The sequence below is a fragment of the Crinia signifera genome, chromosome 6 (genome assembly GCF_055691185.1).
Source record: "Crinia signifera chromosome 6, ASM5569118v1, whole genome shotgun sequence".
Lineage (NCBI taxonomy): Eukaryota > Metazoa > Chordata > Amphibia > Anura > Myobatrachidae > Crinia > Crinia signifera.
Window position 1 is genome coordinate 158,357,369 of NC_139222.1, and position 27,833 is coordinate 158,385,201.

Here is a 27,833-nt window from a genome sequence, read left to right on the forward strand (position 1 = left end):
TTACTAGAGAGTTTAAACGTGTTGCTTTGTGGTTTACACGGGTAAGTGTGAATGGGACATTTACTGCTTTTAAACGGTAAATTACCGTTTAAAAGCTGCAGTGGGAAAGGGTCTTTGTGGCTCTTACCCGGGTAAAGACCCATTTAAAAAAAACGGGTCTTTACCCGGGTAGGCAGTGGGAAAGCAGCATCCATTCACACTTACCCGTGTAAACCACAAAGCAACACGTTTAAACTCTCTAGTAAACCTTTCCTGCCATTAAAAACATCACATGCACCAATCATGTTCTTAACCTTTATTATGATTTCAAAATACCGTTTAAAACCCTTTCCCATCGCCAAAAAAACGTCTCTTACACGGTAAAAACACTGCTTTTTACACGGGTAACAAATACCGGTATTTGTTACCCGTGTAAAGCAACCTGGAGCTTTCCCACTGCAGCTCTAGACGTTTAAAAAGGCTAAAAAAAACGGCATTTTACCGTGTAAAGCCTGCAGTGGGAAAGGGGCATAAAATGGTTTAGATGCTTTTCAAACAAAGGGTATATTCCAAAGAACTTAGTTATATAAACAAGATTCATTGTTTATTTTATTTAAATTTTATCATATATCTAGCTGTGTGCATCTGGTAGATATACTGCACTAAAACCTGCTGATTATATATTGAGATGGCCAGGTCCTTTGACTAGACGAATGCTGCTTCCACAACGCAAAACCTGCTTAGACCAGGTATTTAAAACGTTTTTTTTTTTTAAATGGGTCACATCGCATGTAAATACCTGGACTAAAGCAGGTTTGCGGTGTGAAAGCAGCATCACTCTGCCCTCCTACATTACAGGGAGTGAGCACTGACACTCATCTCTCTCCCTCCAGCCCAGCAGCAGCAGCAGCTCTCTCTCTCACTACTCTCACTCATATGGGTAGGGGGTCTGACAGTGAGCAGTAGCTGATCTGCTCTGAGCCAACGCAGTGCAGTGCAGTGCAGTGCTGGCTGCTCATTACATATGTGCATATGTAATGAAGGGCGGATTACATATGTGCATATGTAATGAGCAGTCGGCTCATTAAATATGCACTGCGCTGGGGACCAACAGTGTTCACTGCTGCCTGGGTACCGTTTTAGACCCGTTCAGGCAGCAAAAAAAAGGGTCTGAAACGGGTAGGACCCTGCTCTTTTACAGTTTCCAAAAAACGTTTTTTTTGGGAAATGGTAAAATCACTCCGCACCTTTCAGACCGCACATATTACCGTTTAAAAAAAAAAAAAAGGCAAAATACCATTATTTTAGTGCGGTCTGAAAGGGGCATAAAATAGGTCTAGTCCCCTAAAATGCCAACACTGACATATTTGGTTAGATATACTCAACTAGAGGTGTGTGGATACACACACACACACCCTAATCCAATTACCTATGTGACTTTTTATATTGTGGATGCTCTATAGCTAGTGTAGCCTTGTTGTTTTCGGTTTCTGAATTTGGGCAATTTATTAAAGCGGCTTTCAGTAAATCTATTCTAATTGGATTTAATTAATCACTTTCTAGACCAGATGAAAATAGTTCTGTATCTATTTATGTTAATTGTTGGTTTAGTGTCTTGGTGCCTCACTATAACTTGACACCCTTTTACGCTGTAACGAGGCACAGATTCAGGATGTGCAGATGGTTGGAAAGAAAAGTCTGCTTACTTAACTTCCCATGTAAAAACAAAGCTGCCCAGTACTATATGCAAAAACACATAGCATATACCATACATACAAAATTAAAATAAAACAAATTGCATTCACACCCCTTGCATTGTAATATGGCTTGTCAAGGTACAAGTAAGGGATGTGGTATGACGCCCCAACAGTCGGGATTCTGACGGTCAGTAAACAGACATCGTAATCCAGACTGCCGATACTCCAACACGGGGGCGAGTGTAACAAAGCCCCTTGCTGCGCTTGCCACAGGTTCTTCCCTCCATCGGTAAATAATAATAGTATATTGTCTCCATGGTGTTTTGCTAGCGTAAAAGACAGATTTTACTCTAGGGTTTAATAAAGCTGATGGATAGATCTGTTATTTTATGCCCTGATATAGTGATTTGAATAGAATCAAGTGGTACGCAAAATGTATTAGATTTGACTATGTAGTACAGCTCTGTACATGACAAGACTATTCGATTTACACTACACGGAAGCGCGCATTGGGATCAAATCTGCATCGACTGTAGGGAAACCATTCAATGCCCATTCGGTTTTCTATTCGATTTTGCTCTATAAGCAAATCCATTCTGAATTGACTATACCACCAGTGTCATCGTTCCAATTGCGACTCATAATGTCTCACCAGAGTTTTATTTTCATTGTTTATTTTTGTAATTGTAATTTTTACTGAGGTTGTAATAAATACCATTTTTATCAAAATTGTTGTGATATATTAGCACCCTCTGAAACCCCACTTTCTTTTTTCATTTCTATTCCCTGGATCTTACCTAAAAGAAGATCCCTCAGAGGTGCTGCTCCATAGTTCTAGAGCGCAGAAAGGGGACCCCCCATATCTTGTTATATATATATATATATATATATATATATATATATATATATATATATATATATATATATATATATATATATATGCGTTGGAGCAGCACAGCCACATAATTAATATTGCTGGATGGGTACTCTTCCTGGCCTCAGTACTGCCTGGTCCCCAAATAGACAAGTAAAGTTCGGCGGCCCTCCCAATAATTCCACAGCAGGAAACACCTGCCGCCAATCTTTGCTTGTCTATATAAATAAATAAAATAAAAAATTGAGATAGAGATATATATATATATATTTTAATTATTATTATTATTATTATTATTAGAGTGTCTCGACATTTCCGAGTTAAAAAGAGACAATTGTGTGTTTAGTGTGAGTTTAAGCAAAGTTGCTATGAGCAGAATAAGTTGTTCTGGATCTGTCACCGACTAATGTGAGCAGGAAATGTAGGTCAGACATCAAGGGAAGCAATCAGGATTCAGTCACACGCTAATCCCTGAAATGATGGGTGTGTGTCTGCATATGTGCACTATGCAGAATGTAATACTATGTGTCTGGTATGTTTCTGCTGTGCTGAGTCTGTAGTTTCCTGTCTGTTTTGATGTGTGCATGTGTCTGTATTTGTACATTGAGTTGCAATATGTGAATAGCTTGTGCATAGTTTTATTGTCTGTGTTGCATTCCAATGAGTTTTTGCAGGAATCCGCGTCTTTCTCCTCCCTGGTTTTTTCCCCTGGTGCATGCTTTAGTTTTTCCACGTTTTGTATATTCTGTCTCTTGCAGTGTCATAATTCATTGCAGAATCTGTGCAGCTACTAGTTCTGAACCTTATAGGGATATTAAGATGTGTTCTTTTCACTGATGTATCTGCATGCAGAATGCTGTATAATACTGATCCATGTAGGTCTAATATTGTACTCTGAGGGCCTTGGGGGATCTATATATCCATGTTCTGATTCTTAGGTAACATTACCCAGATCTTTAAGCCGAGCTGGAGCTAGAGTACACGTTACAATAGGAGTGGGTCTTGGTTTCTTTGGGATCTTGTAGGGCAGTGGTTTCCAAAGTCTGAGTGGTTACCATGGGGTGCCTCGGGGGAACCTTCTGGTGTCCTGGATTGGTGGAGCAGGACCAATTGAAATTATTTATGGTTAATGTAATAGGCAAAACTAGTGCTAGATGCTTCCAATTATAAAATGTGGACAAATTTCTCAATCAGAAACTTTTCACTTAGGGGTGCCGTAAAGAAAATCTGATACTCTAGGGTGCCATGATTCACAAATGTTTGGGAACCACTGTTGTAGGGTGAAAAGATAGGGGCTCTTCTTCAGTTATTTGTGAGATGTGAAATATCCTGGAGGTTCTAGCATCTGAGTCACATACTGAAGGGTGTCTGTAGCGTGGAGTTTTTTTTTAGAACAGGGCTGACTCACAAAAACATATTTGGAGTTGGCAATCGAACCATACTAGACTATGCTTTTGTCGACTCCTGATATCTGACCATAGATCTTCCTTTCAGCTTCTTCTTGTTTAGTCTATTCGGTTGTATGATTTAATAAAGCTGGATTATTGATTTCTGTATGAATATGATTCATGTTCTTTACTATTAATTGGGGTTGTGGTACAAACCATGCACAGCTATGTTTATAGCCTGAATGTACAGATGTGGAAACTATATTTAGCGTTTGTTACCAGATCAGAAGGTCAGTTACCTTTTCAATACAATTACATGTGAAACTTTAAGTAAATGTGTTTAGATAGACACAAATTGTTCTGCATAATAAATTGTCTTCTCCTTTATTTCCAATAGGCTCCTCTTGTCTGGTGGGTTACAAGAAGACCCCCCCACCGGTTCCCCCTCGCACCACCTCCAAACCCTTTATATCTGTGACTGTACAAAGTAGTACTGAATCTGCCCAGGACTCTTATCTGGATGCACAGGAGGGGCAAAGTGAAGGCAACAGCCAATCTGGGCTCAGCACCTCCACTGAGAGCCTTGAAAGTACCCGGGCGCCCAGTGTGACCCGTGTTTGCCCCCCAACTCCCATCAGGCAAGTTCCACCTGAGGTGCCCCCCAAACATGCAGCCGTAAAAATCAAAGAAGAGCCACGTGCCCCAGAACCCCTCCCAAAACGCAAACTATCTTCCATTGGAATTCAGGTGAGACAGCGATACAAAAAAAAAGTTTTTAACCCGCAGGAATATGTACGCATACACATCTGTTATTGGCCAAACTATTGAACACATGTGAATGATCGTCTTGCTCTATGTAGTCATACGGATACTGGGCAGGCTGCCCTTTGCTACCCTTACTGTGGGGACCTAAAAGGATTTCAATGCAGTGCACAAAGCTATTACATTTTGGAGAAATTTTTCTTCAACGCTCATTGCAGTGCGAATAGCATAACGAATTGGTTTAAATCCAGTATAGTTATGCTGAATAAATCTAACTCTATGTGATGTCTATTTATGTTACATTGGGTGTCCCGTTTGAGATAAACTTGTCCTGTTCATATCTGTTTGGTTTGCTGATCTTAAGTCTGACATTCTGCAATTGGTTAGCAGTGCATTAAATATAAACTATGCACTACCTCTATCAATTACTACTCAGTGTATTTAATGGGAGAAGCATCAGGTTTAAGATAATACACTATTGGAACCCCATCATCTGTGTCACCGCTGTTTGTCTGCCCCTCCCCATTAGAATGTAGGCTGTCACGAACAGGGCCCTCATTCCTCGTGTGCTTTTCCTTCTCTTACTTAAACAATCGTTGATGGGCCCCAAATCCTGGGGTTTCCTGCCACGAGGATACTTACTCCAATGTCCACTGCTAATGCAGCTATAGTTATGGACACAAAATAAATAGCACTTTCACTGCACTGATCCCAGGATTTGTGTAGGGATCCTTTCTATTAGGAGAAATTATGTTCCTAATCTCCAAATATAGAAGAGAGAAATTCTTATGTTAGAAGACTAAGAAGAATTTTGTAACCGAACATAAGAATTCACGTGTTTTACCAAAATACGCAGCTATAGTTATGTACCCTGTATTTGTCCTCTCTTGTATTCAACTGTACATCACTGTTTTTTTGCTTATTCATTTATGTCCTCTGTAATTGGCCATATAAGTAAAGGATAATAATTGTAACAAAAGTATTTTAGCACCTTTTTATGTCTTTTTGTTGTCTAGGTGGATAGTATACAACCAGTGCCTATCCCTGAGCCACCCCCTCCTGCCAAATTCCAGTCTGTTGGGATCCAGGTAGAAGAAGAGTGGAGGTAATCCTGATTCACACTTTATACTCAATGGCTCTTTAGGATGGGTTATTGTGCAATATTCCTTGTCCTGCTCTCCCATCCATCCTCACATCAATGAAAAGTGGGCACTCACCGCTTTTTACTTCCTAAGTAGTTGTGTTAAATCATCAAATCTGGTTGACAATTAGATCCACAGCAGGGATCTTTATCAAGACATCACAGCAGTACCACAGGATACATAGCACCAGGTAGCCATGTATTCTGCTGTACTTCTGAGCCTACTTCCTGCTAAGATATTTTGGGATTACAATTCCTTTCAATTGGAGCACCGCCCATTTATCTCATTGGTGGACTGAGTGCAGATCTAATATATATTTCAATGAATATAAAGTTAAAATAAAATAATCTTTTTACATATTACCTGATGCAATTAGATTGCTGGGATTTGTTGTTCACTTCTGGTCTTGAATACCAAGTGTAATGTATAGCTCCATTCATTCAGAAACTAAGGGGTAATTGAGACCTGATCGCATGGCCTCAAATTTGCAGCGGCCAGCGTTCAGTTAAGACAGTGAATTTCCACCTTGCAAATGAATGTGTGAGCTGTACAAATAGATGTGAATGGCTGCAAATCTATTTGCAGCAGTGTGAATATGTCCAAATCCCGCATCACAAGCTGCTCACCATCAAATGTTTTTTTCACTGGCAGGCTCAGAGCAGCCCTGGACTTACTCGGCGGCTGTGATGAAAACAGGCATATCCGGCCTGTTGCTGACATCACATACCCTCCCCTAAAATGCTTAGGCATGCCTACCTTTCTTTTGGCTCGCCTGCATTGTACTTAGTACTCCCACTAAACGGCTGGCTACCACCCACAGGCTCCTACTTTCTGTCAATCAACTTGTGCATGGCCAGTGATCAAAAGGAGTAGCAGGAGTTCATTGCTGCCAGTGTCGCGCACTTGCATTGTGGCATATATGCACGCGCAGTTCATCGATAATCAGCCGCGTTCGATCAATCAAAATTACCCTCTAAAATCATCCTAAAACGTTTTCATGTGTTTCGTTCCTAGCAGACCATTTATGCATTAGCAATGTGGTGTATTAGATCAGCAGCTCCGAAACTTAGAACACACTTGGATACATGCATGGATTTGGGCATGCACAAGTTCAGTACAATTAGGGGTGTGCATATGTAAGTGTAGAATTCTCCGTGGAGATAAGTATGAGCTTAACTTGAGAGGTCTACACTTGGGGAGGTGTTGCTGAGCAATGTAGATTGCTGAGGATTGCTCAGCACATAGTAGTAGTAGTAGTACGTTTATTTATAAGGCGCCGCAAAGTGTCCGCAGCGCCGTACATAGCAAACAAAAAAAAAAAAACAAATTACAAGGTAACGTACAGGGTGTGTTGAAAGATACAGTATAAATAGGGGTATAGCTGGTAGAACTAAAATCAGCATCAGTTCAGAAGTAGGTGTCAAAATTGTCAAGGAGACTGAAGATGAAGTAGAGGAAGGGAAGAACAGGACAGGAGCACAGGTGAGGTAATGAGGTAGGGTGAGTACGTGAGGAAGGAGGGCCCTGCTCATAAGAGTTAACATACTAAAAATAGGTGGGTGGACGAACGAAATACAATAGGATAAGTAGGAACGGAGGAGAATGGAGGCAGGATAGGAGGATCAAAAGAGGTTAGGAGGAGGGATAGGCTAGTCGAAAAAAGTGGGTTTTGAGGGAGCGCTTGAAGGAGGTAAGGGAATCAGATAGCCTGATGGGTGGCGGGAGGTTGTTCCAGTGCAGGGGGGCAGCGCGAGAGAAATCTTGGACACGGGAGTGGGAGGAGGTGATTAGGTGAGAGGTCAGTCGGCGGTCAGCGATGGAGCGAAGAGGACGGGAGGGAGTGTGGATAGAGATCAGTGAAGAGAGGTAGGGAGCTGTGGAGGAGGAGAGAGCCTTGTAGGTGGTGGTGAGGAGTTTAAAGAGAACTCGGAAAGGAATGGGGAGCCAGTGAAGAGATAAACAGAGGGGGGAGGCGGAGGTAGAGCGGCGGGAGAGGAAGATGAGCCTAGCAGCAGCGTTAAGAATGGATTGGAGAGGTGCGAGGCGGGTGAGAGGTAGCCCAGAGAGAAGGATGTTGCAGTAGTCAAGGCGGGAGATGACAAGAGAGTGAATGAGAATTTTGGTCGCGTCAGTGGAGAGGAATGGTCTGATGCGTGATATGTTGCGTAGGTGAAAGCGGCAAGACTGTGACATAGCGCTTCACAGCGATTTTGACAGCATCAGTAAATAACTTTTTAAAGGTACCCCACACACACACACACACACACTTCCGTCACCACCATGGTAGTTTTATATTTTGACCTCTATCACACACCACTACCATGTAAAGTGGCCATCCAATCAATACAACCACTAGGATAGTTCCCTCAGGAGATCTGCCTAAAGTCATACCTGCATTTGTATCATCACGTCTACATTTTTGCAATGCCTTCTACCAGCTTTCAGATGGTATAAAATGCAGCTGCCAGGCTTTTAACCAACAAGTCCTGTTCCAGCCACATAACACCCATTCTCTACTCCTTTCACTGGCTACTTGTATGATGGCAAATAATTTTCAAGGTTGGCTTACTGACTTTCAAAGCACTATATGGCCAGTGCACAAGGTACTTGAAGCAGCTTCTGATTCCATACTGCCCAGCTTGATTCTGTGAACTGTTGATGAAGGACTGGTAATGGTACAAAAATGCCTTGAACTCCTCGCAGTTCAAAAACCTCCACGTGAGAAGACTTAAAAATTTCAGTATTTCACTATTTAAACAACATTTCACTAGTATCTACTGTTAAGCTGGTTTTGTGCTGTAAAGGCTAAGGAGAAAGGCTAGGAAAAAAGTGATATATAAATAACATTATTATTTATCATTAATAGTATAAAGTGGCCGCACCACCAGGGAAATAGTTTAAAATGGTCGCTCCACCAACGTACTGGTATAAAGTAACCACTGGCCCTAGACATCAGCCATATTGGCGAATCCTAGGTGCTCCCAGCAGGCATGGTGGCAAGCCTCCGTGTCACCCAAGAGGAGCTGCCAACAGACATGACCCTTCAGCGATGGCATAACAGCCATCATTTTTTTTTCTGCATTGCCAAAAACAAAAATACGTACTGTAATACCGCTGTTTTTACAAATAACATCTGGTGGCAACTCTACCATCCATCCACTGGCACTAACGAGGTGGGGAGAAGCATAGAACAGATGGCAACACACTATGTGACCTCCCACCAGTGTGATCATATCACTGCCAGCCATCAGCGGGTCACCAATCTTGCCAAATTGGTCATGGCCAGCTCTGATGTGCATGGCTCCTGAATCATGCCCATCATAAATAAATGCATATGTATGATATGTGTGGTAACTAATATATTGTGGCAGGTTGTCCTGTATTTATGTATATTTTGTTAAATATCTATGCCTATTCCTTTCTTTTTGTAGCTTATAGTCCCTATTCAATTCCTTGTTTTATTTTTTTTAGACTGCATATTTATTGTGTTGTGTTCATCTATAGTAAAGTATGTCTTCTTCTGAGACTGATCCACTATTTGTGATGCCCTCTTCCAGAATGATGAGCATTCTTTGGAAACTCAATAACTTATTTCATTTCCCTTTTATTTTTTTTCATTCCCAAACAGAAATAGCCGTTCCAGCAGCATGACCTCGAAGCAAGAAACAGACTCTGATACACAAGAGCCCAGCAATTCATCTGACAAAAGTGTGCCCGACTGCCCTCCAGCTCGCCAACCTGCCCCTGGCCCTCCGGTACCCCTCCCCAAAAAGCACCTCTCCTATGGAGATGGTGGGGAAATGGAGGCTTCAGCCCTTCCTCCTCCTGACCCCTGGCTGGACTCTGCAGCCTCTCCCCCTTCTTCAGAGCCAGCTCAGACTGGGGCATGCCGCAGGGACGGGCACTGGTTCCTGAAGTTGTTGCAAGCTGAAACAGAAAGACTAGAGGGCTGGTGCAAACAGATGCAAAGAGAAACGGGTGATAACAACATGTGTGAAGAAGGTATTTAAAGCTCCATCTTGGTTATTGCATCTGGTGTATCAGATTATGTTTAGGTGGCAGAGCCTTGGCCTTGGTCTTTATCTGCTGGTATAGTGCTTCTCTGGGGTTATCCCTAAAAATGTAAAACTGCAGCAATATTAAAAGCATAACACGTCAGTATATTTTAAATTCTGGGATATGCCAGGTTTTTATAATGTTTCTTCTTTTAGTACATTTCTGTCAATCTGGAGAAAGTGCTCACCACCTCCATCACATCTTCAATTAAATAATTAGATTGTTTAATATGGCACATAAGTCATATAGCTGAATACACATTATGGATTCTACAGAATACTAAACAGACTCTGTACCCTACTTTACATATAAAGGGGGAGATTCTCTAAGAATCTCCACCCCCCCTTCGCCGCCCATCGCATATTTAATTATCGCATATGCTGTAACATATGCGATAATTAAGGCAAAGGACAGCTCTTGCGTTAAGAGCTGTCCTTTGCGGTGAGAGTCGCCGGGTCCCAGCAGCAGTGTTCCCTCTAAGCTGTGCGCGTGTGCGCGCGCACACAACTCGCCGAACCCGCGCACAGACATTACAACTGAGCGCACAAAGGTTAAAATCTTGTTTTAGTGTGCCACGAGTTTAATAAGGTTGAAAATCACTGCTATAGTCTATATGTGTGGTGTGTGAAGTCTGTAAACATTCAAATTGCTTTATTAACTCAACAGAACTCGAAACCTAGGCCTGTATACGTTATGTGACGCACAAAAATGTACATTTGCTTCCAAAGTTGCACAGCCAATATCTTTTTCTGCACAAAGCCTTCGTAAAATTAGAGGGAACATTGCCCAGCAGGTCCCGGCGGCTCCCCCCTCCCTCACACACCCGGCGCTGCTGCTGCGCCGGGCTCTCCTCCTCCCTGTACCCGGAAGAGGATCAGTGCAGGGAGGAGGTCACAGGTCCGGGCAGCACTGCGCTGTGCTGCCCGGACACAGGTGAGGGGGCGATGCGGGTCGGCGCGGGGCGGCGGAGGGTTGCGATAGAAGCCCATTGGCTTCTATGGGGCATTGCCAGATTTTTCTGGCGATGCCCCCCGCCGCGGTAACCCGGCGGGGGATGCTTACAGCATCCCAAAATGCGGTAAAAACCCCGATAACGGGGTTTTTACCGCATTTTTAGCTTAGAGAATCTCCCCCAAAGTGTTAATGTTCTCTACTGGAAATAATTAATCCACCTTGTGCAGAAAATCTAGACTTGGCTCATTGAAGTGACTGAAGCCAAATCTTTAAAAAGCAAAAAAAAATCCCTAGCATACACCCAAATGTCAAATGTAATCCTACAGTTAGTGCATCTCTAACGTTAATGTTTTTATAGCACAATACAGATTCAGTGGTGGAGCAAGGGCATGTTTTGCACGCTCCCCACTGTGCCCGGCTGTCCGCCGCTATTTTCATTTCAAGTCTCCCATTGGACCGCTATCCAATAGACCCTTGCAGTCCAGCAGCCATCAATGCTGCTTCTGATTGGCTGCTGGACCGCAAGAGCCTAGCGGTCCAGCGGGAGACTGAATTGACAATTGTGGGGCACAGCCGGGCATCAGGCGACCTGGGCTGGCGGTGCATGGCTCCGGCACCCTGTGATCTTTCGGCGCCCGGAGCTTGTGCTCTGCCCTCGCTACGCCCCAGTACAGATTCTATATTTCCCTATATATGTGTGTGTGTGTGTGTGTGTGTGTGTATATATTAAGAGACAATTTACAGAACCGGCTCCTGATCAAGCCCAAGTCTTATTCTTCCTATTTTCTTGCTTTTCCTCTAGGCCTGTGCTCCCCAAACATAACAGATGCCTTAAAAATAAATGGCTAGTAACTAAAAATACAATGCATTTTAATTCAGTCCTGTTTTGGGAAGAAGGAATGGTTTTCCTGTCCAGCAGTCATGTTCTTTATGTTTGGGTTAAGCATGCTTTTAAACACATTTACAGTAAATGATGCTTTGAATTTAAAGTACATAGCCATTAGTGTTTTGATTGGATTCCAGACTCCATTTAAAACTAAACAATATATTGACTTTTATGGAGCAAAGGTTAATATTCCATTACAGAGTACATGATATTTATAGGTTTTGACACTTATTTATACGGGAAAGAACATTTCTAACAATAGCTGCAATTCTAAAAATCTTCCATCTTCATGCAGCAGTGTAGAGCAGTGTTAGCCAACTACGGTCCTCGAGAGCTACCAATAGTTCACATTTTCCAGACTGCTGCTGCACAGGTGCACTCATTACTAGCTGAAACATTTTCAAAGGTCCACAGGTGGAGCTAATTACTTCACTTGTGATTCTGTGAGGAGATCTGGAAAACATTAACTGTTGGTAGCTCTCTAGGACTGGAGTTGGCTACCCCAGGTGTAGAGCATGTGCTTTGCCCCGACTCTGAGAGGCCTAACATAAATGAGTGTTTTCCATGCTTCTTATATAAGATTCCATATTGTTACAGCAGTATGCGATTACCTGAGATTTCATGCACAGTGATCTACACCAAGCCGACACAGACAGTATTCCCATTAACTATCTTTCTGCAGTTTGCCAAGAGCCCATCTGGCAAAAGAGAGGCTAATTCATGTCCCAAATGAACATTTTTTTCTGCTTTGGATTTGCTTACTCTGACCTCTGCCTTCTGCTCACAGTGATTGGGAAGCTACTCAGTGCGGTTGGCAGTGCTCAGCTTCTGATGTCACAGAAATTCCAGCAGTTCCGCGGCTTGTGTGAGCAAAACCTGGTAAGAGATCCATGAAATGGATTGGGCTTTTCACTTTTTTGTCTTTATTTTAGCAGATTAACAATGCTTGTAATTTTCTCTGAGTGTTACTTTGACTTTTTAAATTTGTGTTAGCCCTAGCTAGTTTTGCAAGTTTCTCCCCTCTCGCACAGAAGTTTTGTTTTTCCTGTGCGTCATAAAAAAGCTTAATTCAAAAGTAGAGCAACATGTTAGCTTAAAATATTGTGTTAAATTGAACACCACCACCCAAGGAATCTTTCAGTATGTTGACCGATTCTTACAGGGCATACTTTATGTCACATGTATGCGTGTTTGAATGGCACAAAAGATTTAGCAATGGCCGGGAGAATGCCGAAGATCACAAACGTCCCAGAAGGCCTTGCACATCAAAACAAATAATGTGCAAAAAATAAGAAAACTGATCTGTAAGTTATAGTGTCAGCAAGCACGACATCATTGATTACAACTTCCAGTGAATGAAAATGTAACCTATTATGATCCATGAGTCTTCATATGGGACAGATAAGGAATTTGCTTTATTCCTTTATAGTGGCACTTTGGCCCTTATTCTAATTGACTCTGTCCCCATCGTGTTCGCATGGGGGACCGATGTTTAAGCTCTGTGCATGCACATATTCTCATATGCAAATGTACAGGGCTTCTGTGTGGGCGACTTCGCCAACTTGTATAGTCGTTGTGGCGCCCTGCATTTCCTGGTGCCCCTTTGGGAACCCAGGCGGGCATCTGTTTGCTGGGGGGCGGGTGCTGATATCACAGGACGTCAGCTGCTCGCCCAGTTCTCTGCCACAAGTCTAAGTCAGCCCAGACTGACATTTGTGAGCATGGTAGAAATCATTCGATGGTCGCTGACAATCGAATGATTTTGGCCCCGCACACTACCCTGTGAATGGATGTTTATGCAAAACATCCATTCGCAAAGCACCGGGTATATTCACGCGGCAGTGGGGGTGACCATTCGGGCAGGCGGCATAAGAAGGCACGCTAAGCAGCAAATTCCCACTGCTTAGCGAGCCAACCAGAATGAACCCCTTTGTCCCATCTTTTACAGACAGGAAAAGTATCCCAATAGCCAGTCTGTCTGTATGAGCAGCCAATCCATACTAAGAACCCAAATTAGACCTAAGAGACTCCTGTTATATGTGCTGCTTGTTGAACAGAATTTATTTTATTTACAGTTTCGGTACTTGTGTATTATCACGGCGCCCAGTTTTGCTACATATGGCACCGTAGGGAAATCGCATCGCATGCGATTTTGCAGGGCATGCGTTGCAATTTTTTGTGTAATTTATTCACTGCTCTGTCAGCCCCGGGCCATCTCATCGCATCGCATGTCCCGCAAAATCGCATGTGATCGAATGAGATTTTATAGGGTGTGCGATGCCATTATATTAACTATACAATAATATGATTGTATGTCCCCAAAATAGGTTTTAACGCACACACCCCCCCCCCCCACCCCCCCCACTATCCATCGTGCAGCGGCGGAACACGTCCTCTGACCTTTTCATTCCCCCACTATCCACGTCGGCGTGGAGTTGAAGTGTGGCGAGGGGACGCGGATTACTTTACATGTATTCCGCGTCCCCTCGCCACGTTTCGGGCTCGGTGGCTCGCTGCGCTGGGGGAATGAAAAGGTCGGAGGACGCGTTCCGCCACCGCTCACCAGGCTTCTGGGTGGCGTGGATAGTGGGGGGGGGGGGCTTTAAACCTATTTGGGGGACATACAATCTTATTAGTGTATTCCTAATATCATGGCATCGCACACCATATAAAATTGCATGCGATTTTGCGGCAGATGCGATGCAGTGGCCCAGGGCGGAGAGAGCAGTGAAGAAATTACATAGGAAAATCGCATCGCATGGCACTAAAATGGCCCATGTGATGCGATTTCCTTAAGCAGAATACCCCACTAAGCATATTGCTAATACACATGTACCACAGTTTCTTATATAGTGCAGCAAATTCTGTTGCATTTTACAATTGTAGACAGTGATAAAACAAACTGGGTAACATGGAGGTAGGAGGGCCCTGCTGCAAGCTTACAATCTATATGAAAATTGGAGGGAAATGCAAGGACAGGCACCAGTAATAGCATAGCAGTGCCACCAAGTTGAAATTCCAGAAGGGAAGCTGTAAGATACATAAGTGCCTCAGAGGGTTATGTGTACTTAAATATAATAGGCTTGGCTGAAGAGGTGAGTTCCCAGGGAATGCTTGTAAGTTTGGAGGCCACGTCTTATTATACGTGGAAGGGCATTCCATAGGGTGGGAGCAACCCGATAAAAGTCCTGTAATAGTGAATGGGAGCTAGTGATCCGTGCAGAAGACAGATGCAGATCTTGGGCAGAGCGAAGTGGTCAACTGGAGATATTTTGAATTAAGTAAAGAGATGTACATTGGTGTAGTATGGTTAATAGCTTTATATGTGAGTAGAAGTATTTTATATTGAATGTGGTAAAATACAGGCAACCAATGGAGGGACTGGCAGAGCAGATCAGCAGACTGTCTTGTGAGGAAGATCAGCCTAGCAGCAGCATTCAAAATGGATTGCAGTGGCGAGATGATAAAAAGCATGTGTATGTAAATTATTTTCTGTGTACTAACATATGCGGCTAGCATCGGGTTGCGGTGACTGAGACCCCCGCGATACCTGTAATGTGGTGTGCGGGAGTCTTCATCACTTCCCGCCGGCTGGCAGTTTCCCCCTGCGTCTCCTCCTCCCCCCTGCAGCCGGATGTCCTCCCGGCTGTGACACCTGCTGGGGGAGGAGGAGACAATGGAGGACGGGAGGGGGGGGGGGGGGCGCGTGCGGCGAGAGAAGCCCATAGGGTGGCGATACCCTGTCCAGCGGAGACGGGGCGGACGAAAATGCGGTAAAACTCCCATTTTACCGCATTTTCCCTTTAGTACATCCCGCCCTATAGCTCTCTCTATTGTTTCAATTGGCACTGAAATGTACAAAATGGTGGAAATAAGGAAACTTAATTTTAACTGTCAGGAAGAATATTAAGATGGGCTGTTATGGGTGGCAGCAAGATTATGGGCTGTATGAGAGGCAGTAGATAAAGTTAGTAGAAATGGCTAGTCAGTCAGCGTGGGATTTACATTTTGAATAGATACACATTATACAGATCAGTGTGAGGGAGTGATTTGTGCAGAGCCATGCAGATTATGGAGCTGGAAATTGCACTATTTCAGGAGATATGATGGGAGAATTAGTAAAGCCTTTAATCCCCAGAGTGGGAATGTAGCAAGAGATATATATTTTAAACTGCTGTATAGTATTGCTATGTACAAATGATTAAATGTATGTACCTATATGCCAGATATGTTGTTACAACCATTTCCCTTCTATTTGTATATTAGAGGCCTGATTTAGAGTTGTATGCAAGTCAGCTTTGCAACCGAATCTTGTACTTTTCTCACAGTGCGTGCTGCCTAGCTGATCATGCACATCATTGAGAAATTACTGGTGATTCAGACACCTCTCAACAAGCACTTTAATATACCCCTTTCACACCGCAGCTATAACCCGGTATTTTTCTGATTTGAAACCGTTTCAAAACTGTTATAGCTGCAGTGTGAAAGCGCCAGTTTTAATAAATTACCGGTTTAAGAAAACCTGTGATTCAAAACGGTTAAAAAGAAGGATCCTACATGGTTCAGACCTGTTATTTATGCAGTGTGAACGGGTCTGAACTGGTGCTTTGGACCTCACACCAGTCGCATGGCATGCGATGCTATGGGATATTTCATTGTACAAGCACTCCTGTTAAATTAAAGGGAAGCTCGTATCGCAACGCACATCACTAAATACAGTATGCGATGGGCGCCGTGCTAGGAAACAAGTACCGAAGCTTCTTCCCAAAAAAAGGATATAGACACCCATTGGAGCCATTGCAAAGCCCTCCGCAACTGTGTACACATACACGGCAGTGGCGCAGTAATGAGGAACATGGTCTCCCTAACTGAGTCTATGGTCACGAAGACTGCCTGTGGCAGGATCAACACTGGTTTTATGTTTCGGTACTCTTTACCTAGCAAGGCGCCCACGATTTTGATCGTGGGCATCGCAGGTAAAAAAATCGCGGGCATCGCGGCCATTGAATGCACTAAAAATCGGGTGCGACGCGACAGACGCGATGCCCGCGATTTCCCATAGGGAACAATGTTAAATGTCTCAATTGACCCGATTTTCATGTTCAATGCCTCAATTGACCCGATTTTTCCATAGGAAACAATGTTAAATGGCCCACAGAGGCCAAATATGCACCCTAAAGTGTGAAATGGCCCCCACAATTGTTAACGCCACCCCACGATCAAAGTCAACCCGAAGCGTGGTGAGCGCAGCGAGCCCGCGAGGGGCAGCGGTACGCGTCCTACGACCTTTTCATACCCCCACTATCCACGTCGGCGTGGAGTTGAGAATAGAATAGTGTGGCGAGCGCAGCGAGCCACCGAGACCGAAGCGTGGCGAGCGGACGCGGATACCTGCACAGGTAAACGCGTCCCTTCGCGGACTTCACAGGTATCCGCTGCGCTCGCCATGCTTCGGGCTCGGTGGCTCGCTGCGCTCGCCACACTATTCTATTCTCAACTCCACGCCGACGTGGATAGTGGGGGTATGAAAAGGTCGTAGGACGCGTACCGCCGCCCCTCGCGAGCTCGCTGCGCTTTGGACAAAAATTCTTATAATAATAAATTGTAATAACTCATAGGGCAGTATTCAATGTCCCTAATCGCCGTGTTCCGGAAGGCTGGAGCCCTCGTTGACACAGTATTCAATGAGGTAGGGGCTCGCTGCCCCTGACCGCGGATGTGAACCCCTGCAGCGGACGCCGCAGGGAGCCTGAGGACGGCGGCAGGCAGGGAGATGGAAGTCTCCCTGCCTGCCTCAGAACGTATGTGGGGGGGAGGTGGGCTTCCCGGGAGCCAGGCAGCACAGGCTGCCCCCCAGGAGAGCCAGCAGGGGACCGGGTATTCACTGCACCCGATCGTGCATATGTAATGATCGGGAGCAGTGAATATATGAATATCTAATGAGCGGCTCTCGGCTCCCGGCCCCCTGCTGGCTGCTATGTGTTAAAAGATTTTTTTTTTTTAATTAAATATATATTCATGTGCTATAATATAAGCACAAGAATAAAAATAGCATGCCCCTGCTCAGAATAAAATTCCTGATTTTTTTACACCAAATGTAACAACAACAACTTTATTTTAAAAGTTCGCTTTCCACTTCACCATGAAAAGATGGCGATTTGCTACATGGCGACACACAGCGAAAATCACTTAGAAAGACAGCGAGAAGTGCACGTTGAATAGGGTGATTCACTTTCTGACCCAAAAAAAAATCACCTTCCAACGCAAAAATAGCACAAATTCGCTGTGAAACAGGGCAAATTATCCTCATTGAATACTGCCCATAGACCCCCAAATTCTCAGTTTTCTAATGTGCAGTTATTGTTGCAGTGTAATGAGGTATAAAAAGCTTGCAGTACAGTAGCCCATCGATCACAGTCCTCACACAGCAGGATTTCCGGCACGAGTCCTAGGAAAGTAAGAGGATTCCATTTATAGAACATTGTTCTGAGAATCACTTGGTTTTCATTTGTGAGTTTCAGTTTTATTGGATGGGTGCATTAGTTCTACGCCTCTGTCTGCTAGTCTTTATTTGCAACTAAATGTGTACTAAAGCCAAGCACAGTGGATTATGTTTTCTTCTCTTTTCACCAGTATAACCTGGCCAAAGGGGCTCACTACTTTAGGAAGTTAGTTGTGTTACATTTTTTTATGTTAAAGTAATTATACTAGTATAAATATGTAGAGATATTTTATTATTTCTGAAACATTCAAATAAAGTACTGTACATTTATTCCAAAATGTGTATAACTAATAAAACTGTAAGGGTTGTATTCATACATAGAAATTTTTTTTTTTTTTTTTTTTTTTAGAAATCTACTTCTAACAGACTTTTAGGGAGCTAGTCAATCCTCCCACAGCCATTCCCAACTGGGAGATGGCTGCAGGGCCCTATTCAATGCTGTGTCCCCCAACAGCATTGAACAGGGGATCTTGGCAGAGCGAGCCTGACTTCATAAGCAGTCGGGTTAATTCTGCCGGGAATTGACAAGCTCCCAGCCGCAGCTCGCCCATTCCTGACTGCAGCTATGTGTTTGTTCGTTCCAGCATCACGCAAAAAAAGTACCGGATGTATTCAGATTGTATTTCCACTATTCTCTAGCTTAGTGACCTAGAAAGAAAATGGGGGATGTCTTATATCAATATGACATCAGTGAGAGGAGCAATGAAGGAAAAACCAGAGGCCTTAAACTCCAAGCGTCTTAAGTTGGTCGTACATCAGAACGATTATAGCCCCAAATGCATGATTTAGCCTGATCGTGCGATCGATTATGTGCACATCATGAGGTATTTAAGTGCAATGGCGGTCCCACAGGTTGAGAGGTCGCTCCACTGCAGATATGATCAGTCGGGGTGGCTTGCGGTCGTAAGCAGTTTGTATATGTTTTATAGCACATACAATTGATTAGAACGACCTGTATACGAGGTAGATTGAACAATGTATGTCGAGCTTTCGTTCCACTGAGAAATATGAGATATCCACAAGAGCGAAGCCATGGGCAAGCGCTAGTATAATTATGAAAGTGGATAAATAAATATACTGTGATAAAGACGCACATACACTGGACTCCAATGAAGTCTTTGATCTACGTTTTCGGTAGCAGAAGACAGTATACCAGGTCAGGTCACAGGCAAGTGTAGGTACTGCCAGCACCATACAAGTAATCATAGCATAGTACAGACTCTTCCAAAATGCTCCAGTTGTCCTTATTGCTTGGGCAGCTAAACCACCATCAAGAGCATTTACACTCTGCCCTGAAAACACTTATATCAGGAGATCACAGGTGCTGCTGATTACACAACCTTGCTCCTGCTACTGCTCCAAAACCTGGTCTGGATTCTCCACATTTCTGAGACAGATGCTGTCTCTGCCACAATACCCAGAATTATTTTGGATGCCGCAAAGTATCATAAGTGTAACACCTACATAAAAACTGTACATGGGAAGCACCAGAGGCAGAACTACTATTGGTGCAGCATGTGCATTGCACCGGAGAACCTGAGAACTAAGGGGCCCACTGTTGACCCTTTCACCCTCTTCCTGTCTCTCCCTGCCATCCACTGCTTTTTTTGCATATTGCGAACTTGGATTGGGGTGGAGGAGGAGGGCCAAATTATATTTTTTGCACAACCCACAGGTTCCGCCACTGGGCAGCACTGGAATATTCCAGCAACTCATGACAGGAACGCAGGTCTCTGAGGGAGCAATGTAAACAGATAATTGTAAGAACGCCAATATCAAAAACAAACTTTACGGTACCAGGGTAAAGTCATGAGTTGTACTAGATTTCTACCTGTGTACCACCATCTGTAGTTTTTTATCCACTTTTTAAAATATTTTACCATTTTATGGATACAGTAAGGTAAAATTAATGTTTTTCTGTGTGCGTTTGTATAAAAACTAGAGAAGTGCGGGTTCGGTTTTACCCGGATTTCTCTGGCTATCGGCTGTCACATGTTTTGGATAGCCAATAAGATCCCGCTTTAAGAATAGAGTAATCCGGATAAAACCAAACCCTCACATCTCTAATAAAAATGCATCTGCTAATCACACACATTGCTGATGGACTATATTCACACTACTGTACAGCAACATTTGTCATCAGTAAGAATTGTGTTATGCTACATGCATCCTTCAGCTAACCTAGGACACCACCGATACCTAATGTTCTTCAAAGAGCAAGTGATTCTATCATTGTCAACAACTCATGTTCTGATTAGCCCCTGTGCACTTCTTGTGATACATTACACAAACCTGCAATGTTGAATGCTGCAGAGAAGCAAGAGGATCACAGCTGAAAATACCCATGTTGCATAGAGATTTAATGTGGAAAGCACAGAAGATTTTGAGGACATTTTAATCCCTTGGCGTAGTTATGCTCATGAGACACTCACTGAGGGAGTTCTGCTAAGCAGCTGATCTCACATGGCTTTGAGGGACATGATAGAGCATGTATAAAGTCAGTTGACTTTTCTTAATAGTGTATATTGTTCAGATTTAGTGCTTAATGCAACAGAGGAAGGTACAGAGTAATAAAACTGCTTCTTTTTATTTGATCTCTAGAATCCAAACTCAAACCCACGCCCCTCAGCACAGGACCTTGCCGGATTCTGGGACCTGTTGCAGCTTTCCATAGAAGATATTAGCATGAAATTTGATGAACTCTTCCAGCTCAAGGCCAATGGCTGGGTGTTGAGCGACACCCCTGATAGAAATGTGAGTCTTTTAAGAGTCTTATTTATTTATTTATAACATATATTCTATAATAATATAGGTACTTGTGTATTATCTGGGCGCCCAAGATTTCCATCGTACGGCATGGTTTTGGTCACATCGCATGCGATCCGATTGCATGCGATGCAACCAAATTGGACCAGATTTTTAATTGTACAGGCACCCTGATGGGTAATTACTATGTTAAATGCACCCCCATTGTTAACGCCACCCCCACTATCAACACCCACCAGAAGCGTGGCGAGCGCAGCGAGCCCGCGAGGGGCGACGTTACGTGTCCTCTGACCTTTTCATACCCCCACTATCCTCGTCGGCGTGGAGTTGATTTTAGATAGTGTGGCGAGCGCAGCGAGCCACCGAGCCCGAAGCGTGGCAAGCGCAGCGTGCCCCGCAAGGGGACGCGGATTACTTCACATGTAATCCGCGTCCGCTCGCCACACTATCTAAAATCAACTCCACGCCGACGTGCGCTCGCCACGCTTCGGGTGGGCATTGATAGTGGGGGTGGCGTTAACAATGGGGGTGCATTTAACATAGTAATCACCCATCAGGGTGCCTGTACAATTTAATATCGCATCGCATGCCATTTGTAATGGCATGTGATGCGATATTTTATCGCACAGTGCGGGTCTGTGCGCCCGGAAATCGGGTCCCATCGCATACCTTAATTAGTGGTATGCGATGCGATGGGCGCCCAGATAATACACAAGTACCATAATATATATTAATACTGGCCTCTTACTACTTAGCACAAACAGTTTCATGTGAGAATGCTTGGCTTTATACATTTCAAAATGGTAGTTTTTTATTGGTTTGGTAATATAGGCCCTTATTCTGGTTCACTTGCAAAGGCAAATTGCATCTCAAATGGACAAAACTATGTGTACTGTGGGGCTGATTTAACATTTGCAGAGAGATTTCGATTTGGGTGAGATTTTGTTTTTGTGCAGGGAAAATACTGGCTGCTTTATTTTTACAATGCAATATAGATCTCACTTTGAAGTAAAACACCACCCAAATCTAATTCTCTCTGCACAAGTTACATCTGCCCCACTTGCAGTGCACATGGAATTTGCCTTTGCGAGTGATCCAGAATAAGGGCCATAGTCCCTTTGAGCCATTTTGCAAGATCTTTAAACAAACAAGTTTCTTTTAGAGCACTCTGTTTAAGGCATAATATTTGTCCATTTGAATCAGTCTGTACCAGAAAACCCAACCACTATCCGAGTCCAAATACTGTTGCAACAGAACCAAAATGTGTCCACCATTATCAAGGCACCAGTGCTGTGCTGCAGCTCCTATATCGTAATACCCAAAGCTACTTCCACAGTCTTTATCCATCACAGTTGTAACATCTTTCCCAAGCTGCAGGACTCTCCGCAACACAACAACTGCCTTATTCTCTCCACATCCTTGTTCTTGGTGTACTTTTGTCTCTGTACGGCTTTGTCTTCTCTACCCAAAACCGTGCCACTTGCTATCCTCTCAAATGAACACAATATTTTATTACCTTCACCAGAATTACTGTCTTTCTAAACTATTATCTCTTTCTGCTGTTTTCCTATTTGCAAATTAGTTATTACAAGGAAGGGAAAAGGGAATCTTATTCACCAGTGAATTAAAAAGAGCTACAATATATTCATAATGTTTCACTTGTTCTCTCATTTCACAGGAGATAAAGAGGCCCCCTCCCCCTGTGCCAAAGAAGCCAGCCCGGCCCAAGCCCCCCTTAAGCCGTGACAAGACACCAGGCACCTCCAACAGTGACAAACAGCGTCAGGAAGCCCGCAAAAGGCTTATGGCAGCTAAACGCGCAGCATCGGTGCGTCAGAATTCTGCTACAGAGAGTGCGGACAGCATCGAGATATATGTGCCAGAGGCACAGACGCGACTTTGAGTTCTGGAGCCTCTAGTGCGCACATCATGGGGAATGCAGGGTTTGGCATATATAAACTTACAGACTCAAGTGGGAGACACAGGGAGAAGGCACAAGAGCACGCTCATTCTAGGCTGCTAATCCTGGGAAACACCTGGTGCTGCCAGGAGTGCTCCACAAATGATGTGTCAGGACTTTTCAACTAATTATCTTAAAAATAAGGGGCTTTTCATGTCGATGTGGGGAAGAGACCCAAAGTGGAAGGTTTCTGGAAGGGGTATTCCTTTTATGCAGCCCCTCTCCTTACGTGGGCCGAGGCAATAAGGCAACTCAAAATCTCACAATTGCACAAAGACTGCACCCTCGTTTTGGATGGTATGCCATCTTTGTATCACTCCCCTTGTCTGTATAAGTAGCACCTATTGCAATAAGGAATAAACTCCACCCCCCTAGCATCCCTCTTCCTCCTGAGCAGGAGCATGCAGATTTGTATGGTGCCGATCAACACTCAGAAACTACAGCCCCAAATTCCATGTGTTGAAATAGAACAGCGGCTTGCGATGCATTGTTCCACCAGTTAGACAAACACATTGCTCTGCAACGTATGTAAATGCAGTGTTGTGCTCCCAGCAGAGGGCACTCATGACCAGCTCTGCACAATCAATACCAGGCTCTGCACTGCAATGTATTGCTGACCTCACTAGCAGCTGACCCAAGTTTTCATTAAATTTCTGAATCTCTTTTCTCAATCTAGACCCTATTTTTGGAATGGAGGGAATAATATCGCTCTTGAAAGCTGTAGTCTGCCAGGTGGGCCAGCAACATAATGAGAAATAAAGCACACTGTACTATATAACAATGACCAAGCCCATACACTAGTAATGAACTCCTTTGGCTGTGTAATGATGCATAGTATCTCCATACATAGGTTATTTGGCACTTTTATCCCTATACATTAACATTGAACATGCTGCGCTGTATAAATGATGAATATTTGTTCACCAATAATATGCAACCTCTAATTATTATGTGGACTTTCTATACACTAATGAACACACTTCTCTATAAACGTATAGGGGTGCCAGGTGTCGGAATACCAATAACACTTCTGTATGGTGATGCTGAGTATCCATGTAACAATAATGGGAAAGTCACACTGTATAATGACAATGATTATCATACATCTATGGCATTATGAGCTCCCTCCCCCTGACACTTTTTTGAGGACTTTACTAATGATTGTAGGTTTCTTCCCCACGTGACAATGGACAGGAATGAACTTCACGTTTGTAGACGTGGAAACAGGATTTTTAGGACAAAAATAAATTTAAATACAAAAAAAAACATGTTTTGGAATTTTGGAAAAAACAAAAATATCTATTCCTAGGGATGCACCCAATAAAGAGCAATAGAGCCTGAGTCATGGATTGACTATTCATACTGTAACAAAATAGGCTTGCCGTGCGTGAGTCTGCTCGTTTCTTAGGGCCTAATTCAGCATGGATCACTAATTTGAGAATTTGCAATCCGGATGATTATTTGCAAAAAAAGTATGAATAGCTGCTGCAGTTTAACAGGAAGCCAGCTTTTTCGGGTGGAAACATGGAATTTTCTGGGTGTTTATGAAAACCCAGGCATTTTTGGGTGCGTCTCTGACATCAGCAATGACCACTTTCAGCTTGGTCCTTTAGATCAGTGTTTCTCAAACTCGGCCCTCAGAACCCCACATAGTTCACGTTTTCCAGGTCACCCGACAGGTGCACTCATTACTGACACATTTTAAAAGATCCACAGGAGGAGCTAAGTATTTCACTTGATTCTGTGAGGAGACCTGCAAAACATGCACTGAGGACCAACTTTGAGAACCTGTGCAGATTAATGAAAGCCCTAAACTTAGATGGAAAAAATGGTTTGATGGTTCAGTTTTTGCGTCGATCTGCGAATGCATTGCTCTTTGTGATGTAGTCATAATTTTGAACAGGCCGGTTATTCATTCTTTCTGTGCGGCTTCTTTTTGATCGGAGGCAACTGCTTTTTCTCTAATTAACAACCCATGCTGAATTAAGCCCTTAGTGTGGTTTGTCCTCAAATGAGTCTATTATAGATCAGGCCAAACTGCACATTATCAAACACAATGGTGCCATGTAGGTCGGATGAAGCCTTCCTGCTGAGTACACACAGATAAACTACAGAAAAAATATGGTCTACTAAATTATTGTGTGTAATAATGAAGCAAAACGGTGATATTCTGTGCATGAAGTCCACTGCAATGTGATAAAACAAAGGGCTATAGCAGTTTGCATAAGAAGATATTAATTGTACTATTATTTAAGAATCATAATATATGTACAAATCTTAAATAATCTATTCTAGATTTATGTAATTTTTTTCTGTTAAAGTATTATTACCGTCCAACAACCACAAACTACTTCATTACAACTTACAGAATGGGTTTAGCAATGAGATGGACTGAAGCTGCTATGGAAGTACATTTCCCAGCATGCCCTGCTACAGTTTTGTGGGTGGCGCAAAACTGCAGTATGGCATTATGGGATATTTTGGTTTTACAGGTTGCATATCTCTGATGTAGAATAAACTCAGGCTTGCTAGCATACCCCACAGGTATAAACTCAGGCTTGCTAGCATACCCCACAAGGGTGGACCACTGAAGGTCGACAGGGCTTAGGTCAAAACATGAAATAGGTTGACATGCTAAAGTCGACAGTGTTGGAAGGTCAACACAAGCATAAGGTTTGACTGTCAAAAGGTCAACATGGTTTTTCACTTTTTTTTTTTGCAGTGAATGTTGACATAATCTACATGGACGCCGTATTAAGTGTACCACTGCACTCGCCATGCTTCGAGCACACACTTTTATTCTCCCACCATGCCGTAGTGGGTGGAGGGGTATGAAATGCCGCCTGTCAGCACATGTCCACTCAAAAAAAAAAAAAACATGAAAAACTCATGTCAAACTTCCCATTGTTGACTTAATGCTTGTGTCCACCTTGCAACCCTGTTAACCTTAGCCATGCTGACCTATTTCAGATGTCGGCCTTAATTGAGTGACTGTATTCCTGCTGAAGCTGGTGAAACATCTATTGCTGCCCACAGTTTCTGCCATTGGAAAGATATTTTGTTTTAGATTCGGCACTTTTAATGCAATGTAAAATTGCACTATATTATTTCAGTAACTTACTAATATTTTCCCAACAAGATGTTTCACAAAGAAAGTTTTTAAGTGTATTAATTATTTATCATTTTAAGTGTAATATTTTTAACATTAAGTAGAAGGCATATGTTCTTTGTTCTTTCTTTGAAACTATTAGCTTCTGGGATTAGTCTATATGTCTGCTTATTATTTAAACAATTCGAGAAAGACACAGGGCCAGATGCACTTAGCTTCTAAAGTGATAAAATGGAGAGCAATAAACAACCAACCAATCAGCTCCTAACTTCCATGTCACAGACTGTTTGAAAAATGTCAATCAGGAGCCGATTGTTTTCAAAGAATCTATATGGGCTTCATCAATAGTTATGGGAATCTGAGACATTTCATGACCAAAATAATTTGTTCTATCAAGTAGCGATTTATAAATCATTGCCATGCCAACATGTATGTCATAGTTACACGGTAATTTATAGGGTCTGACTGATCAGATCTGCAAGCATTGTTTTTATTTTTCATTCATTTTTTTGCTGCTATTTGGATGAAAAGCAATATCCCAATATTAGATCTTTTGCACAGTAATATGATTTTGATGCTCTGATACCTGAACACGGCCAGCAACTAAATTCCATTTAGAGACACATATGGGAGAGGGTGAGTGGGATAGGAAGGACTATAGTAGTTGAGACTGGGGTCAGAGGATAGATTATAAAGTTGCGAATGAAATGTAGCAAATTGTTGAGCTACTGTATCTTAGCTGGGTTGATTATCTTTGTATTTGTGGAAGTCAAAATACGTTTAATTCTATGGCTTGTTGTGACCTGAAAGGCCCATACACACTGGGCGACTTTGAGCTGAAAGCTGCTCAAAACAGCCTGTTTGAGCGGCTTTCAGCTCAAAGCCGCCCAGTGTGTATGCCCCAGCGATGAGCGCTGCTGTGTGCTCCCGCAACATCGCTGGGAAAGCCGCTCATCTGCTGGTAATACCAGCAGATGAGCTGGATTGAGGATGGCTTTGCATAGCTCTGTGCTATGCAAAGCCGTCCTCCCCCCTCTGTCAGCGCTGGGCAGGGGAAAAGCCGCTCAGTGTGTATGCACTGAGCAGCTTTCCCCGCAGCAGCGATTGTCACCATCGCTGTCCATACACGCTGGGCATAGTCGCCCAGTGTGTATGGACCTGAAGTCTACAGGCCAACATTCGTCCTGCTCTATTATCCATTAAATAGAAGCTCTGCTGTACCGTATTTAATGTGGGCTGAGTGCTTGCAGCTCAATGATTTTGAAGGTGGCTTCTATCAGCTGACAGCTCTTTACGAAGTTCCCTAGATGGGCATGTCTGGTTATGTGTTTCCAATTCTCTAATTATTTTAAATCAAATTGTAACTGTAGGTACGGACGCTTATAGCATCTCTAATTCTTCTAAATCAGTTTGTATCTGTACATACGGACGCTTATAGCGAGCACCAGCTTATATAGCTGCTCCCCGGAATATGGCTATAAGAGCACACCAATATGCTGTAGTGGAGGTGTCCGTCGGGGAGTTTGAGGCAAAATATGAAATTCTACTGTCTTCTATATGGGATTTAACTACAGGATCTGTCAAAAGATGGGAGGAAAGCCTCCATGGGCGAATAGATACCTGTAGCTTAGTAATGAAATCTTTATCTTCTAATGAAGAGTGTAAGGCAGGCATGTCCAAACTATGGCCCTCCAGATAGTGTGAAACTACACATCCCAGCATGCCTTGCCATAGTTTTCGCATTCCCTAACAGCAAAA

The 27,833-nt window shown here is 43.2% G+C and overlaps 1 protein-coding gene across 4 annotated transcripts in view; it reads left to right on the forward strand.

The window, feature by feature from the left end:
• Positions 1-25,253, forward strand: part of DLGAP4 (DLG associated protein 4) — a 157,648-nt gene extending 132,395 nt beyond the window's left edge. For all 4 annotated transcript variants that reach the window (XM_083147772.1, XM_083147774.1, XM_083147771.1 and 1 more), the window contains 6 exons: positions 4,336-4,685; positions 5,717-5,805; positions 9,471-9,844; positions 12,526-12,617; positions 20,842-20,994; positions 22,685-25,253. In XM_083147772.1, coding sequence (XP_083003898.1) covers positions 4,336-4,685; positions 5,717-5,805; positions 9,471-9,844; positions 12,526-12,617; positions 20,842-20,994; positions 22,685-22,909 — 1,283 coding nt within the window. In that variant the 3' untranslated portion in view covers positions 22,910-25,253. The remainder of the gene's footprint in view (positions 1-4,335; positions 4,686-5,716; positions 5,806-9,470; positions 9,845-12,525; positions 12,618-20,841; positions 20,995-22,684) is intronic.
• The last annotated feature ends 2,580 nt before the right edge of the window (positions 25,254-27,833 follow it).